The sequence below is a fragment of the Zalophus californianus genome, chromosome 13, assembly GCF_009762305.2.
Source record: "Zalophus californianus isolate mZalCal1 chromosome 13, mZalCal1.pri.v2, whole genome shotgun sequence".
NCBI lineage: Eukaryota > Metazoa > Chordata > Mammalia > Carnivora > Otariidae > Zalophus > Zalophus californianus.
In genome coordinates, this window is record NC_045607.1 from 21,433,563 (window position 1) to 21,448,589 (window position 15,027).

Consider the following 15,027-nt stretch of genomic DNA (forward strand, 5'->3'; position numbering starts at 1 on the left):
TCATTAAAATTATATTAGAAATCAAAAAAGTATAATCATCAATATATGGGGGAAATTTTCCGAATTACTTATAAAAAAAGGTAACACTTAACCATGCATCAAATATGTCACAAAGGAAATTAGAAAATATTTTGAATTGAATTAAAATGAAAACACAATTTACTAAACTTTGAAGGCTGCAGCTAGAACTGTTCTTAGAAGGAAACTTACAGCTTTAAATGTTTATATTAGGAAAGAAAAAGGTATGGGGCGCCTGGGTGGCTCAGATGGTTAAGCGTCTGCCTTCGGCTCAGGTCATGATCCCGGGGTCCTGGGATCGAGCCCTGCATCGGGCTCCCTGCTAGGTGGGGAGCCTGCTTCTCCCTGTGCCTCTGCTTCTCTCTCTCTCTCTGACTCTCATGAATAAATAAAACATGAAAAAAAAAAGAAAAAGATATAAAATGAATTATCTACACTTCTAAGCATAGCAGAGAAAAGCAAGTTAAACTCCCAAGTAAATAGGACGAAAATATTAAATATGAGGAGCTTAGATTAAGGACATAGAAAACAAGCAGTAAGAAAAAATAATGAAACCAATAGTTGTTTTTTTATAGGTCAGTAAAACTGATAAACTTCTAGGTAGACCAAAAAATGAGAGAAATTACCAACATCAAGAATGCTTCTATATATTAAAAGGCTAGTGTTACGGACTGAATGTTTGTATATCTCCCAAATTCATGTGTGTAAGGCCCAATCTTCAATGTGGGTATGTGGAAATGGAGCGTTGGAGTTGGAGCCCTCATAATGGAATTAGTGTCCTTACAAAGAGATACCAGAGAGCTTGCTCTTGCCTCCATCCCTGCCATGTGAGGGCACTGAAAAGGTGCCTTGTCTGTAAGCCAGGAAAAGAGTCCTTGTTAGAAAGTGAAATGCTGGCACCTTAATTTTGGACTTCTAATCTCCAGAACTATGAGAAAGTAAATTTCTATTGTTAAACCACCCTGTCTGTTGTATTTGGTTATAATATCCTAAGCAGGCTAAGACAGAGATTAAGAAAGTATTAGGAACAATTTAAGCCAATAAAATGAATGAACAGGCATTCATTCAGTTTAGAAGTGGACAAATTCCTTGAAAGATACAAAGTACCACAACTGATGCAAAATGGCTAGAAAACCCAAATAACTCTATACCTGTTTTAAAAATCAAATTGAGAAAGAAAGACCTCATGGCTTTATTTAAGGAAATAATACAAGTGCTACACAAATTCTTTCAGAATATAGAAGAGAAGAACACTTTATTTTATGGAGTTAGTATTACCTTTGATACAGGAGGGGAAAGAAAACTGCAGATTAATATCCTTCATGAAAATGGACCCAAAAATAATATTTAGAATGTGTTAAATTAAATTCAGCTGTATATCTTTGGAAAGGAGATCATATATCATGACCAAGTCAGAATTATTCCAAAAATACAAAGTGGTTTACCTTTTGAAAATTAGTGCAACATACTCTATTAACAGAATAAAGAGAAAAACTTTATGATCATCTTAATATATCCTGCAATGACATTTGAAAAATTCAGTTTATATTTATGGTAAACAAGACCCTCAGCCATCTAGGAATAGAAGGGAACCTGTTTACCCTGATAAAGGTATGAAACTACATCATACCTAACGGTGTAAAGGAATCCTATCCACTGAAATCCACTGTGATGCAAGTATGTCCAATCTCATTATTTCTTTTCAACTTTGTACAAGAAGTTCTAGCCAGGTCAATAAAACTAGAATAAGAAATAAAAGGCAGGGACACCTGGGTGGCTTAGTCAGTTAAACGTCTGCCTTCAGCTCAGGTCATGATCTCAGGGTCCTGGGATCAAGTCCCACATCGGGCCCCTTGTTCAGTGGGGAGTCTGCTTCTCCCTCTGCCTGCTCTGCCTGCCGTTCCCCCTGCTTGTGCTCTCTCTCTCTGTTTCTGACAAATAAATAAATAAAATATTAAAAAGAAAAACAAAGGCATACATGTTGCAAAGTAAGGAATAAAGCTGTATATGTAGGAAATTCTAAAGAATTACTAAGGTTGCAGGATACAGGGTCAGGAATATGTGTAAGACCATTACACTGAAAACCACAGAACGTTCTTAAGGGAAATTAAAGAAGGCCTAAATAAATGCAGAGAGAAATCATGATGTATATGTTTTGGATGACTCAAAACTGTTATGATGTGAATTCTCCCCCAGATAAGTACCTGATTTCAAGAATGGTTATAAAGGGGCTGGCTCGGTTGGAAGAGCATTTGACTTTTGATCTCAAGGTTGTGAGTTCAAGCTCCACTTTGGGTGTAGAGATTACTAAAAAAAAAAAAATTAATAATTTAAAAAAGAAAAAAGAATCGCTCTAAAGCTATAGTAATCAAGACAGTATGGTAGTGTCATATGGTACATGTTTAGCTTGAGGAGGTGGGGGTTTTGGAGGGAGGACCGACTACAGAGGAGCACCAGGGAACTTTTGGAGATGGTGGAAATGTTCTATATCTTGATTTTTGCCGTCATATGGGTATATACATTTGTCAAAAGTTGTCATACTGCATTTAAAATGTAGGTGGATTTTATATCTAAAGTATAACCTAATAAAGTTGCATTTTTAAAAAGATCCATATTGGGGGCGCCTGGGTGGCTCAGTCGGTTAAGCGTCTGCCTTCGATTCAGGTTATGATCTCAGGTTCCTGAGATCGAGCCCTGCATCCAGCTCTCTGCTTAGCGGGGAGCCTGCTTCTCCCTCTCCCTCTGCTCTCCCCCTGCTTGTGCTCTCTCTCTCTCTCGCTCTCTCTCTCTCAAATTAATAAATAATCTTTAAAAAAATAAAAAGATCCATATTTCTAGGATAGTTTTCTTGGTGGATTTCTCCAGTTTTGAGATGGGAATATATGAATTTTAAAAAGACTCTTCTGGAGTCTGCTGCCTGCCCGGGCCACAGCAAATGCAGCTGCTTCAGGATGAGGTGGCAGATGGGAGTGAGCGCAGGTGGCCAAGGCCAAGTCACAGCGGGAGAATAATGATGAATGGAGCAGCAGGACCCTTGCACGTGGACCGTCACAAGCGGGTTCTCACGTTAGACGAGAGTTTCGAGAAGCAGCCATGCTGCGCCTTCCACACTGTACACTATGACTTCAAACCTGCTTCTATTTCTATTGACACTTCCTGTGAAGGAGAGCTTGCAGTCGGCAAAGGTGAACAGGTGACAATAACTGTGCCAGATATAGAGGGTTCAACTCCACCAGTAACTGTTTTCAAAGGTTCAGAGCAACCTTACTTAAAGGAATGCATTTTAATTATTAACCATGACACTGGAGAATGCTGACTGGAAAAACTCAGCAGCAACATCACTGTAAAAAGAACAAGAGTTGAAGGAAGTCGTAAACTTCAGTATCGTTGAGAGCAATGGCAGCAACAAATGCAGACTTTAGCCAGGACTCCCCATCTTGTGAAACAGTCTCCATCTGAAGACAAAATGTCCCCAGCATCTCCAATGGATGATATTGAGAGAGAACTGAAGGCAGAAGTTAGTCTAATGGACAGATGAGTAGTTGTGATAATTCATCGGATTCCAAAAGTTCATCATCTTCAAGTAGTGAGGATAGTTCCAGTGATTCAGACGATGAAGAGTGTAGATCCTCTCCTTCTGATCCAGAGGATTATATCTCAGGACATCCTGCCATGTCTGCCATGCCACATTGCAAGATTCCTGATACAGATGCCGGCCAGAATAGATCTCATGACAACAATGGCCTTCTGATGAATAGTTTAAGAAATGATTTGCACCTGAGTGAATCAGGAAGTGGCAGTGATGATTGAAGAAACATTCAGCTTATATTTATAATATAAAATTTATAAGACATGATAATTTATGTTAAGAATCAAGATTCCTAATACTGAAGAAAATGTATCTTAACTTTTGATGATAAAAGAAATTAAATTTCGTTCAGAATTTTCAGTTGATGTTATATTTTTGGCCTTTTTAAAGTACCAGCATTTCCGTTTATTAGGCTTTACAGATGAGAAAACAGACGTTAGGTAACTTGCCCACATATTGTTAGTTAACAAGTAGCAGATCAGGTATTCTAGAGTTCAAGTTCAGTGCTCTGTTTTAAAACACTGCTTGTCTCCCAATTATGAAATGTCAAAACAGTTGATTTGTAAAAATGCCCATGGTTTAAAAAAAAAAAAGACTCTTCTACTTATTTCCTTTGTAACCTAATATGTAGCAGGCATTCAGTAGTTTTCAATATATTGTTTAATAAAATCAAGATTTTTTACAAGCTAAGTATTTTGAATGCTGATTTTCATAATAAAATTTTTGGGAAGTCTCTAAAGTATTTTGTACAGAGTCATTCTTCAAAGTCATGTATTTAATACATTAGAATTTCCTTGTTTCCTTTGACTTTTAGTAAATCATGGCCATGTGATTGTTTATATATTTTCCATTTTCAGATTATTATATTCATCAAGTCTTTGGCTATAACCTTTTCTGGGGTCATCTAGATGAGTAGTTCTTAGATTTTTAGATTTCATAGAATAATAAAATTTTTAGTTAATTTTGAGCAATGTCTTAAATTTTGCTAAGTAAGCACATCAAGAGAAAAAAGTCACTGTCACCTATGGTCTTCATTTTAATACCAAAAAGGTAGAAAGAACATTACTTCCAGGTAAAATAGTCCTTCCTAAGAAAATCGAGACATATTATTGATTAGTATATGCTAGGCATTAGACCTAGTATTTAAAGATTTTTTATTTGAGAGACAGAGAAAGTTCGAGCAAGAGTGCGAGCAAGAGCATGAGCAGGGGCGGGGCAAAGGGAGAGGAAGAAGCCGACTCCCTGCTGAGTAGGGTGCCTGATGTGGGGCTCCATCCCAGGACCCTGGGATCACGACCTGAGCGGAAGGCAGATGCTTAACTCACTGAGCGACCCTCCAAGATGTAGGTGCCCCTACATCTAGTATTTATGTTATCTAATTTAATTTTCAAAATAGTCTTGTTATTATATTCATTTGACTGGAAAAGAATTTGAGGCTCAGCTATGCCAGGTAACGTGGTTAGAACAGGTTGTCTGATTTAATAGCCCATGCTCTTAACATAGTTCAGGCACTTTTATAATTCAGAGCAATTAGCCTAAAATGGTGGGTTTCTATAATTGCATAGTTCTTTTTTTTTTTTTAAGATCTTATTTATTTATTTGAAAGAGAGAGAGTGTGCACACAAGCCAGGGGGAGAGGCAGAGGGAGAAGCAGGCTCCCTGCCAAGCAAGCCTGATGGGGGGCTCGATCCCAGAACCCTTAGGATCATGACCTGAGCCGAAGGTAGACGCTTAACTGACTGAGCCACCCAGGCACCCCTAATGCATATTTCTCGATAAAAATTTGTTACCATGGGTTTTTTTTTTTTTAAGATTTTATTTATTTATTTATTTGACAGCACAAGTAGGCAGAGCGGCAGGGAGAGGGAGAAGCAGGCTCTCCGCTGAGCAGGGAGCCAGATGCAGGGCTTGATCCCAGGACCCTGACATCATGACCTGAGCCGAAGGCAGACACTTAACCAACTGAGCCACCCAGGTGTCCCTTACCATAGGTCTTTATTTGATAGTCTAACACGAGCTCAAATAGCATATATAGGCGTTCATTTTTACTTACACAGGTAATGATTAAAACCTCTGTTAAAGAAACAACCTTCTAAATGTTCATTTGTTTTGGAATATTCTGGGTAAATTGATAAAATCCTGTTGCTTTTAGGATGTTTTTCCAGTTTTTTAACACCTTGTACTGGTTACGAAAGTACAAGATGATAGTATTGTTGTCTGGCCATCTAGGCCTACCAGGAGGTTGCAAAAGGGCACACCCCGTGCCCTTTCGCTCCTATCTAGAACATGATATGTAGGGTTCTGATTTCGTGACAGTGTTACCATTATAATCCACATTAATCTGCACATACTTTGAAAATTTATGTCAGTATCAAGTTGCTTGCTTTTTTCTAGGAATGGTAAGACATTTGAGATTTTTGTGCTAAAAAATACTACCTTTAAACTTTAGTTTGAATGACACTTTTTACACTTGCTAACTATGTACAAAAATCATTTATTCTCTGGACCTGTCTCTTCATCTGTTAAAATTAGTAAGATTTATCTCAGATATATTGTCAACTCAAGTGAGGCAGTATAAGTGAAAACTAGAAACTAAGGGACATTCTAGGTGGTTGGAAGCCCATCAGGGTGTTTAAAGCAGAATAGTGATGTGATACACTATTTTAGTTTGGTTGGTAAGATGTTAGATCTGAGTGACAGTAGAGGGGGAGTAAGGCTAGAGGAAGGCAGAATAGAAGGGGGAAGATCATAGGTGAACTTAGTGACATCGAGAGTGGACATGAAAAATGTAATCAGTCATTTTGGAGGGAAAAATCAGTATTTCTGGGTGATTGAGAGGAGGGAAAAGAATCTCTTGCTTCCCAGATTTATTTGAATAAATATTTGACTGCCTGTTATTTGCAGTCTTGCTAGGCATTTGCTATATACAGGCACAGCCACTAAGGCCCTATAGGAATTGATAGTCTTCGGGGTCTGGGTACGATGCTGCCTGCATTCATGAACAGAAAATTTGGGAGTGAGTGCTGGCTTGGGTTATTAAGTCAACCTACCCACTTGTAAGCAAGTTGAGTTCTGGGCCACAGATATGGGTACAGAATATTGCCATATAATTTTTATGTGGTCTTCATGTTATTTGTTTGCAAAGTTCCATTAATGTTTGGAAAAATGATAATTTTAGGCATTTGGAAAGATTGTATTTTACTCCTAATAGTGCTAAGTATGGTACTATTTAGCATTTAAAAAAACCCACTGTAATGAAACTCAGGGCTTTCAGATAATTTGCATTCATTCAGTCATACATGGTGCTATTTTTGGGGAAAAACACTTCTGAATCTTATGTACATAAATTTGAGTATTCATTTACAGGCTTGTCAGTTCTAGTTATTGTCAGTGTTAAAAGGATTTAAATAAAATTTAGCTGTAAACTGGGCCAATGGATTTCTTTATTGTGCAGCAGTGGTTCTCAAACTTCAGATTGCATCGAAATCATCTGGAGGGCTTGTTAAAACATAGGTTACTGGGTCCCACCCCAAGCTTTTGATTTAGTAGGTCTGGGGTAGGGCTGAAAATTTGCATTTCTAACAAGATGATGCTTATGTTAAGACCTACTGCAACATAATTAGTACTAAGATTATATTAGGAAACCACAGTTTAGCTTCTAAAAAAACACTTCATAAAAAGATTAGTAAAAACATAATGCCTAAGAAATAAAGTTAATTTGATACAGCTCAAATCCAAATCCCCTCAGGATGTAGTAAATATAAAATTTCTTTTATAATCTTTACTAAAAGTTATTCTTATTTATTTAGCACTAGAACTAATAATTAGGAAAAAATCTTTAAAAATACATTAGAGGGCGCCTGGGTGGCTCAGTCGTTAAGTGTCTGCCTTTGGCTCCGGTCATGATCCCAGGGTCCTAGGATCAAACCCCGCATCGGGCTCCCTGCTCCGCAGGAGGCCTGCTTCTCCCTCTCCCTCTCCCCCTGCTTGTGTTCCCTCTCTTGCTGTGTCTCTCTCTGTCAAATAAATAAATCTTAAAATAAAAATAAAAATAAATAAAAATACATTAGAGACCTAAACATTGTTCTCTACTCACAACAAATAGTTGACTCTTTAGAGGTACTATTTAGAGGTATGAGATACCTCTAAAAACGTAATTTATTTATCCAATGTTTTCCTTGAAGTTAAAAATCAGACTTGAATTTTTAACAAATTTAATACTTGCAGTGAAAAAACAAAAACACCTATTCATTGAAGGTGGATGGTTTTCCACTTTCCTTCTCTTCCCTGATGCCCATAGTGTCCTGAATTTCAAAAACTAAAACTATTGGAGGATGAAACGTGACAATAGGGTTAATGTAGTATGTCAACCTAAAATAGTTTCAGTAATTTCAAAAAATCTTATATTTTTTTAGCTAATGGGAATGACAACAAGAAATTTAAAGGAGATAGACCTCCCTGTTCGCCTTCCCGTGTTCTCCATCTTCGCAAAATTCCAAGTGATGTCACCGAAGCAGAGGTCATATCATTAGGTCTACCATTTGGCAAAGTTACTAATCTTTTGATGTTGAAAGGAAAAAGCCAGGTATGTAATGTTTAAAGATTGAACCACAGTGATTACTCTGGGTATTAGTATTAAAGATCACTTATTTTCTTGAACTTTTCTGTTTTTTCTAAATTTTATTTGCTTTACATAAGTAGTTTTTTCAGTAGAATCTTTTGTGTGCGTGACAGGAAGCAACAAACAAAAATATTAACACAGACATAGAATTATCTCTTATTCAGTGACTTGTCCTTTTCTTCCTTAACAAAAAACATTTTATATTCTTAGTTACAAAATAGTTTATGAAAATATCCTTTGGTTATCAGAAGACCAAGACAGAGAGAGAGGATATAAGTTATACCTTATTTGGCAATTAAAGAATATTTAAGTTCCTGGGCGCCTGGGTGGCTCAGTTCGTTAAGCAACTGCCTTCGGCTCAGGTCATGATCCTGGAGTCCCGGGATCGAGTCCCACATTGGGCTTCCTGCTCAGCAGGGAGTCTGCTTCTCCCTCTGACCCTCTTCCCTCTCGTGCTTTCTATCTCTCATTCTCTCTCTGAAATAAATAAATAAAATCTTAAAAAAAAAAGAATATTTAAGTTTTCCAAAATCTTTATAGAAATGTATAGTGTATTTTAGTTGTAGAATTAACATACAGTTTCTTTAATAATTCCAAAGAGACTGTTAGAAGTTTTTCATTTCAGAAGTTAATAGGTTTTTCTTAAGGTGAATAAGGAAACTTGCTTTTGTGGTGACCATGACAAAAATACAATACTTTTCATGTTAATTTGAACAATCTGCTTTCTTGTTCCAGCTTAGACCCCACTAGGATGAATTCTTTAGTTCTTTCCCAGTTTTTGGTTGTCCTGAAAACCTTTTATACTGAGCATTGCTATAAGAGGAGGACAACAAATTTAGGCCCTAGACATTGTGTAATACATTGTGATAAATCCCTATTTCTTAGAATTTTCATAAATAAGTTTAAGATACATTATAAATAGATTTATAAATAGATTGATACGTGTTGGATATGAAAGAGATTGGAAGATTCTGGCCCTTTAGTAAACTAAATAAACATTCCCATTTAATTCAGATGAAGTTATTTAAATCTGGAGAGGTTAAATAACATGTCTTAGTATTCAACTTTTGTTGTGTTTACACATCGTGCATCTTTTGGAGATAGTACATGCACTTGGATCTTTAACTCAGTTGCCACTATTGAGAATAGTGTGGTTTGCGTAGTTTTAAAAGAGCCAACTTGGCCAAGTCTAATGGCTGTGAGATTTATCATGTATATATATCATGTACATTATCATGTTTCACGTACTGTATCCTGTACATTCTGTCAAATGGTTATGAGGGGCAGCAGGCAACATCACACTTTGTCTTTGTCTCTACCATTGGTTCTGTATTTATTATTTATCTGTAGTGCTGACTGTTAGGTTAATTGCTTATCTTTGGATCGTAAATCCTGTTTAGAAAATATTTTGTTAGTAATATACTTTAGCAAGAGAGTGTCATGTGAGCCATTAGAACTACTTGTAGGTATAATCTCTCCTATGGTACTTAGAGGTAGAGTGTTGAGGGCAGCCTGGGGGATATTTGCACCAGCCTTTCTGTGGGTAGTGAATTTTGGTTTTTTTCTCCACCCCTTATGGAAATGGATTTCTCTGGATACTTTGGGAAAACCTAAATAATTCCTTTACTGGGCTCCATGTGGAAAAATTTATTTTTACGTATGAATTTTTAGGTTGTATATACTTTCAGGAAAAATTTTCTATAACAAAAATCATGTATTCCAAAGACGTTTAGCTTTTCTTTTGTGTGACTGTTAGACATTGAGTTTAGTTCTTTGCATTTTTGAAGGAGTTTTCAGAAACTCTTCCCCCCATATAGTGAATATTATTAGCAAACAGTTTACAACTTCTTTGTTGAAAAGATGATTAAAAACCAGATAGAAAGTATTGCTATAGCTGTTTTGGTTACCTTTGTCATTTTTAACCTCTTAGAAAAACTAGTAAAAGTATATTACTGATACATTTGGATAGTGTTTTTAAATTGCATGTGGACATTTATTCCTTGAAGATAGTGAAATTTTATCTATTGTGGATTAATTAATAATACTTGATCGACTGTCATGTGGCTAACATTACTACCTCATAGAATATTGTTAGTTCGTTAAAGCATTTAATTGATTCAGTTGTGACATTTGATTGATACAGTTAAGCATCACATTTAACATTTGTCAAGTTAATATTCCTTTACTGGAATATTTGCCAAATAGAAACACTTAACAAGTAATATAACTATAAACAAATAAATTGATTTATAGATATTTGCCATTTTCTGTGCTCAGGAAATTTTGTTGTTAATAAATACATATTTTTATAAATAAATTGTAAATGTTTTATGCATAATTTGAAGTGGTTACTGTACACTTGCTCTGTTGTAGTGAGAAAGAATTGTCTAACTAGAAATTTGCATTGATTGGGATCAGGGGTTCTTCTTGCATTTCAGATTTGAGATGTTCTTACAGGTAGTTCTGACGGGTCAGAATGGTTACTATTTCATCTTCCTAACTAACCATTAAGATAGGGTGGCAAAACCTGTCACACAAGTTTCAGGAGTTTTGATAGCCAGAAGAAGCCATATATAGAGTAAGACATAAGTCCCAAGGATCTTCTTCCATCTCAGCTCTTCCTGTATTATTTTTCAAATATCTGATATTAGTACAATGATTGCAGATATTAAAAGATGAAATTCAGTTGAGTAAATTTTAAAGATTTTATTGGCTCTATTCAGGAGTTCATGAATTGGGCAGCATCCATCTAGCAGATGGAAAGGAGCTATAAAGAACAGTGCAAAATGAAAGACTTTTATAGGCAGAATAGGGTGAGACAAGGACGTTACTAGCAGAGTGAATTCTGTCAGGCAAGGTCACCTTCCTTTAGGGATGGTGGGGGTCTGTTAGGCAGATAACCTCACTGGTGCTGACCAGGTGCTTCCAGATGGATCGTTTAAGATTCCACTCGGGAGAGGTTGAAACTATAATTGTTTGGTATTAAGTCTTGGTTTGGTGACTTTGGCTTAGTATAGGTGACATCATTTTGGGCCTGATGTCTCTAAATTTTTTTTTTTTAAAGATTTTATTTATTTGTCAGAAAGAGAGAGTGGGAGTGCACGCAAGCAGGGGGAGCGGCAGGCAGAGGGAGAAGCAAGCTCCCCGCCGAGCAAGGAGCCCCATGCGGGACTAGATCCCAGGACTCTGGGATCATGACCTGAGCCGAAGGCAGATGCTCAACCGACTGAGCCACCCAGGCGTCCCTCTGTATTTTTTAACACAGATCTCAAAAAAAGTCACTTGAATGACTCAAATCAATATTGACTTAATGTAGGAAGTTTTCTCATTTCCCTAATTTGAACAATTGAGCTTTTGCACCTGAATGCTCTTTTTAATTGCATCATAAACTTAATTGTATCATAAACAGCTGTTTAGTAGAAGGTAAAGGAGAGTAAATCATTATTCCCCCCCCTCCACCGCCCCCCTCATCTTGGAGAAGTTTTTGTTTAGGAAAGAGCTATTAAATCCAACCCCTGAAAGCATCCATTTACAGTGCTGATGCTCACCTTTATTTTTGCGTTTTTAATTATTTCTAGATTTTAGAAGAACAGAAAAAAAAACCAAAAACCACATGAAATCGTTTATTCATCTGGCAAATTTCCCAGTCCCAAATCCTTTATTGAACCCAACTTTTCAAATGTGTTTTCAGTTAACATCAGTGATACACTTTGAAGGAAAAGTCTTTTCATAGGTCTTAGCTGTCTTTCAAAACATGAGCTTTCACTTTGCTTTCTTGTGTTTATTGCAGGCTTTCTTAGAAATGGCTTCTGAGGAAGCTGCTGTTACTATGGTGAATTATTACACTCCTGTTACTCCTCACCTTCGAAGCCAGCCTGTTTTTATTCAGTATTCCAACCACAGAGAACTTAAGACTGACAATCTACCTAATCAAGCTGTAAGTATTAAAGGCATTTTAAAAATTAGTTACAAGAACACATAGTATAATATAAATTATATATATATTATATATATAATATAAAATTTAATTTTTATAATAGAAAATTTTTTAATAGAAAATTAACTTTCTGTTTTTCAGAGGGAAAAAATCATGTGATTTCCTTCATGTTGGGATGCGTGTAAAGATTAGTAAAGATTGTGTGTGTAAATTCTTACATGAAGGCTTAAGTATACTACTTAGAAATAGGTTTGAAGTTATGGTATTAGGAATTGTGTTAGTTTTCCCTTGAAACTTAATGAGTAAAAGAAAAAACTTATATTCTTATCTATCTCTTAAAATTTCAGATCTAAAAGGAACTTTTTACAGAATGTACAGAATATATAATAGAGGCGTTAAGAATTTGAGTGAAGTTTCTGTTGTGATGTTAAGTAACTGAACTTAACATTTAAAATGTTAATGAGAATTTGTATAGAAATGGTCATTAAATGAATTTTGACTCTTCTAGATGAATGTGGAATGTAGAATATCAACATCTCTAACCTAATTTTTCAGTTTTTATTTTGATATAGTTCATGTTGACTTTTTCTGTGTCTCTCCAGGTTGATATGTAGTAGCCAAAATAGTAACTTGAAGTTACTTAAGGGTAGAAAAATTAATCCACAAAGCAGGAAAGAGGTTTTTTACTATGTTAAGAGCAAGTTTGGCCCCTATACTCTTGCACTAGGCAAAAGAACTCCTCCAGCTCTTTGATTCTGTGTTGGAAGTCATTGTGGTACAAGCTACTGAGTTAAATTACAGTTTTCCACATTTTTAAAACAATAACTTCTGGGCATAATCCTTAACTTGTTCTAAGAGATATTAATGATATATAATAACCTATATAAACTTAGTAAATGAGATGTTAGATACTAAACTTTTTAGGTATTAGACTTTTTTAAATCAAAAACTGACTTAAAAATTCAAAATAGCATACATTCTCATGGTAAAACATTCAAACCATCTAGAAAAGTAAAAAATAACAACATCGAAAACAATCCAGTTATCCAAAGAGAGCTAATTAGCTAACATTTTGCTAACGGTTTGGTGTGTACCCCTTCTCTATTCAGGTGTATAATTGTCTATGTATATAATTTTACATCATTGTAATCCTAATGTTTTGAAAGGTTATTTTTTCTGTATAATGTGTCATGGATATTGTTTTATGACAATAAAGGTAAAATTACGTCATGATTTTCTTTTAAAAATTTTTTTTAAAGATTTTATTTATTTATTTGACAGAGAGAGAGACAGGAGAGAGGGAACACAAGCAGGGGGAGTGGGAGAGGGAGAACCAGGCTTCCCGCCAAGCAGGGAGCCTGATGCGGGGCTCGATCCCAGGACCCTGGGACCATGACCAGAGCTGAAGGCAAATGCTTAACGACTGAGCCACCCAGGCACCCCACATCATGATTTTTAAATGAATGCATAATACTCCCTTCTGTAAGTTAGCCATAATCTATCAATGTCTTGTTAATAGACATTCAAATTGTTTCTGATTTTATGCTTTTACAAATAACACTGTAGCAACATTCTTACATATCTTAGCACACTTGGCAACATTGTCTTACTGGTTTACATTTGTGGCCTCAGAATTGCTGGGACTAAGCATATGCATATTTTATATTTTGATAAATGTTACCTGTATGCTTTTTTTAAAGAATATATTTTACTTAAGTTGCCACTGATAATGTGTGAGCAAGCAGTTTTCTTGTCATCTTTGTTAATATGCTAGATGAGAAATTACATCTTATTGTTTACTTAATATTTATTTGATAACTTACATATATAGTGATTTCTGTTAATGAAGTTTTTTCCTCATTTTTAAAACTGGTAAAATATATATAACATAAAATTTACCATTTTAACCATTTATAAGTGCAGTTCAGCGGCATTTGGTACATTCACATTGTGTAACCCGTCACCACCATCTTCTCCAGAATTCTCTCATCTTCCCAAACTGAAGCTCTGTACCCTACACATTAATTCCTCATTCCCCAACTCTCCTAGCCTCTGGCAACCATTCTACTTTCTGTCTCTCAGTTTTGTCTGCTAATACAGTTTTTAAAATATTTTTATATAATAGTCAAATCTCTTTAAGATTGTATTATGGTTTCTGATTTTGATACCATGCTCATAAAGACCTAGCATAGCAACATTTAAAAACTTTGTTTTTACCTATTTCTTCTCATACTTTGTGTTTTAGCTGTATTTTTATTTTATTTTTAGTTTTTATTTTTTTTAAGACTTTATTTATTTATTTGACAGAGAGAGCGAGAGAGCACAAGCCGGGGGAGCAGTAGAAGGAGAGGGAGAAGCAGGCCTCCTGCAGGGCAAGGAGCCCAATGCGGGGCTCAGTCCTAGGACCCTGGGATCACGACCCAAGCTGAAGGCAGACACCCAACCATCTGAGCCACCCAGGCGCCTCTAGCTGTTTTTATTTTAATGTTTAAATTTTTGTTTTATTAGAAATATTTTGGAGTTGAGGAGTGAGAGTAGGCTTTGGTTTTTTGTTTTTTTTCTTTTTAACTCCCAGTGACCAGTTTCTCCCTTATTGTTTTTTTGAATAACCCATTTGTTATTATCAACTAATGTGAAACTTGTCCTTTGTCATGTTCTAGTTTTCCATATACTTGCTTTTCCCTACTTACAATATACATATATACACTTACTAGACATGCATACACATTCTACTTGCATGGCCCATGTACCCTCATGTGTGGGCTGCTTACTTGGTATGCACTCAGTGTCTAATCCAGACTACCTTTTGGATTCCATTCTGTTCCATTCCTGTTTCCATGTCCCTAGGGCTCATGTCTCCAG

General features: G+C 35.9%; 1 protein-coding gene and 1 pseudogene across 11 annotated transcripts in view; both read left to right on the forward strand.

Moving 5' to 3' along the window:
• The window catches only part of PTBP3 (polypyrimidine tract binding protein 3), a 124,162-nt gene that overhangs the window by 54,736 nt on the left and 54,399 nt on the right, over positions 1-15,027 (forward strand). For 8 of the 11 annotated variants that reach the window (XM_027614598.2, XM_027614599.2, XM_027614600.2 and 5 more), the window contains 2 exons: positions 8,023-8,192; positions 12,019-12,165. In XM_027614598.2, coding sequence (XP_027470399.1) covers positions 8,023-8,192; positions 12,019-12,165 — 317 coding nt within the window. The remainder of the gene's footprint in view (positions 1-8,022; positions 8,193-12,018; positions 12,166-15,027) is intronic. The other 3 variants (XM_027614608.2, XM_035723463.1, XM_027614609.2) reach the window with 1 other exon arrangement.
• On the forward strand, positions 2,844-4,252 carry LOC113934067 (annotated as a pseudogene).